Source organism: Alosa pseudoharengus, unplaced genomic scaffold, assembly GCF_046254945.1.
Source record: "Alosa pseudoharengus isolate Yale_2024_CS ecotype anadromous, Long Island Sound unplaced genomic scaffold, YU_APseudo_1.1 YU_APseudo_1.1_scf_22, whole genome shotgun sequence".
NCBI lineage: Eukaryota > Metazoa > Chordata > Actinopteri > Clupeiformes > Clupeidae > Alosa > Alosa pseudoharengus.
The window spans coordinates 25,574,490-25,577,152 of NW_027468680.1; the positions used below are offsets into that span (position 1 = coordinate 25,574,490).

Genomic DNA, 2,663 nt, shown 5'->3' on the forward strand with positions numbered 1-2,663 from the left:
GTTTTGACCCATAACATTTCCACGTAGGTTCTTGATTAATTCCAATCCAATTCAAATTCTGATTAATTCCTTAGGCCACCAAGACTGCAGACGTCAAAAAATGCCCTCTCTCACAATGTTGAAGAAAATGAAAAATAATTCCTGGAATAGTCCTTTGATCCTGATCAGCTTAACATTTTAATGACATCTTCAATTCATGAGACACTTTCAATTTAAAAAAAAAATTGGACAGGTAGTTTTTGTGTAATCTAACTGTCAAACAACGTAGGCTACCTTTAACATAGATGGGGCTTTTAGTTAAGTTAAATTGGATATTGAGTTTTAACCAAAGATTCTAGAACAGAGCTCTGCTCTAGAATCTTTGGTTTTAACAGGAAGTAGACAGCATAAATTGTTCTGTGGATGTTTTTGCTCCCTCGTCTGCTTGTTCAAAACCCTACATGCATCACAAAAATAAGTAATTGTGATAAAAAGGATGACAAATAAAGCCTATTATCTAACAGACATTCAAAGGCCCTCTGTCATGTAAAGAGATAGGTGGTCACTTGCAAGTATGTGACTACTAAGAAGGCAATTGCTATGAGCTCCATGAAAGAGGATGTGAGAGTTGGATGTTGAGTATTTATATGTTATGATGTCGAGCGGAGTATGGTGATTGGATTAGTTATGGGCCTATATTCATACGGCAGTATTCACAGCTATATAAGGGCACAAACTCCTGCAGTAAAGTGTGTTCGTAAAGGATGACGGGCATATATACACCATTATTCTTGTGCATTACTTCAATTCTTCTGACTTGCTCAGGTAAGATGTTTGAGTCTTTTTTCTGCACGGCTAGGATTCATTAGCTGTGTCATTGGGGATGTGTGCTTTGTTAAAGTATTATGAGAGTATCGCCATAGAACATCGGTCGCCATCATTCACTCAAACTGGAAATTAATAATTTTGGATAATGAAATGATACAGGGAAAGTATATGTTTTAGCAGTGTCTTGAGAGTAAGGCTTCTCAATGAAGTATAAATCTATAAATAAAGTTGACTTGACTTGATTTCTTAACTAATTTTGTTCACAGTTTGGACAAGTCATGAAGCTGGTTTTGAGGAGCAACGCGTGAAGGTGACACTTCATTAAGATCAGACATTATTTCTCATGCAAAATATAACTATTATCTTATCAGATTGTTTACACAACAATTGTGATTCTGGGACAGGGAGTATGATTTATTTTGGTAAGAGCAAACCCAAACAATCTTACAACATTTATGTAAAGGGAATAATACATGGTTGACTTTTCATGTTTACAGACTGGGTCAGGAACAGAGGCATTTCCAGGGGCTTGCAAGGCTTGTAAATGGATTGTAAAGAAGATGAGGAAAACACTCCCTGATGAGGCTGGTGAGGTGAGAGTCTACAACATACACAGAATCCAACCATGACAAAGGACTCCATGACTAAGATCTCATTAATGACCATGAATAAGATACTGTACCTCTTGAATGGCCTTTGCTGTTGGAGATTCTAATATGATACCATTGTTTCATAGGACATAATCAGAGAGCAGCTGGAAAGTGTGTGCAATAAAGCTTTCATCCTGAAACCTGCATGCCGATGGCTTGTGAGAAAATACACTGACCAGTTGACGGCAGAACTTTCCACATCAGATGATGTGAGGACCATCTGTGTCCATCTGAAGGCCTGCAGGTGGGTGTCTGTTGAAGATTTCTGTTAATAAACTGTTCATCGTTGATCATATTGCCTTTACATTGCTCCTAGCTAATGATCTAGATAGCTATATTGTAAGGAGAGAAGTCACTGGAGCACATGGATGTTCAAAAGTACCTGTTTAATTAAAAAGGTGCAAAAAGACTGACTAATGTTTTGATGTGTTAATCTGATGTGTTGATCTTCAGACTTGATAGGGACAAAGGCCTCTATTTTAGCGATCAGACTTACTGCTAAATAAAACTTTTGATTTTTTAAAAATATAATTTGGTAAGAAACAGGTTACATGTAATTATGCTTGATTGAACCTCTCTAAACATCATTTGAACCTCTTCAAAACGGTGAAGTTTGAAAAAAAAAGATGAATTTCAAAGAGCTTTAATTTTGGATTGTTCAACGTCATACATACACCACTTATTGAGATCAATCTGGATTGTTTATCACTATTTTGCAAAGCATCAATGAAACATTTTCTAAAAAAAACCTCCCTAATTAAGTATACTGATTTGTGCATTTAGGCCAAAGTCTCCACCAGGCTTCATCTGAGTGACACGACAGAGCCAGAGGCTGAACAGAGACAAGATCTCAGCTATCTGCACTTCTGCTTGCTCTGTGCTCCACTTCACTGTCGAGCATCAGGCTTCATGAAATGTGTGGTTATCTCATCTTGTACATCTGATCATATTTTACACCACGGTCAAGGAGAAAATAAAGCATCATGGTAAAAACCAAATACTGTGTGTGTGTGTGTGTGCTTTAATAGTGCCAGATCTGATGGACCTTTTACACTACACGCCATGTACATGTGCAACTATGACTTGCAGCTATTGGAGTGGAACATTTTGGTGAGAACCAGAAACCACAGTATGAGTCAGCCATGAGGGGCTTGACATGCCCATGAACACGCACAGATGAATAGATCTCTATCTTTGAGTTCACTG

General features: G+C 37.6%; 1 protein-coding gene across 1 annotated transcript; it reads left to right on the plus strand.

Moving 5' to 3' along the window:
* Window positions 1-698: 698 nt before the first annotated feature.
* LOC143139403 (antimicrobial peptide NK-lysin-like) lies at window positions 699-2,455 on the plus strand. Its single transcript, XM_076300002.1, has 5 exons — window positions 699-804; window positions 1,074-1,117; window positions 1,305-1,400; window positions 1,544-1,701; window positions 2,241-2,455. The coding sequence occupies exons 1-5, from the start codon at window positions 744-746 to the stop codon at window positions 2,266-2,268; spliced, it is 387 nt and encodes a 128-aa protein (XP_076156117.1). The 5' UTR covers window positions 699-743; the 3' UTR covers window positions 2,269-2,455.
* Window positions 2,456-2,663: the final 208 nt, after the last annotated feature.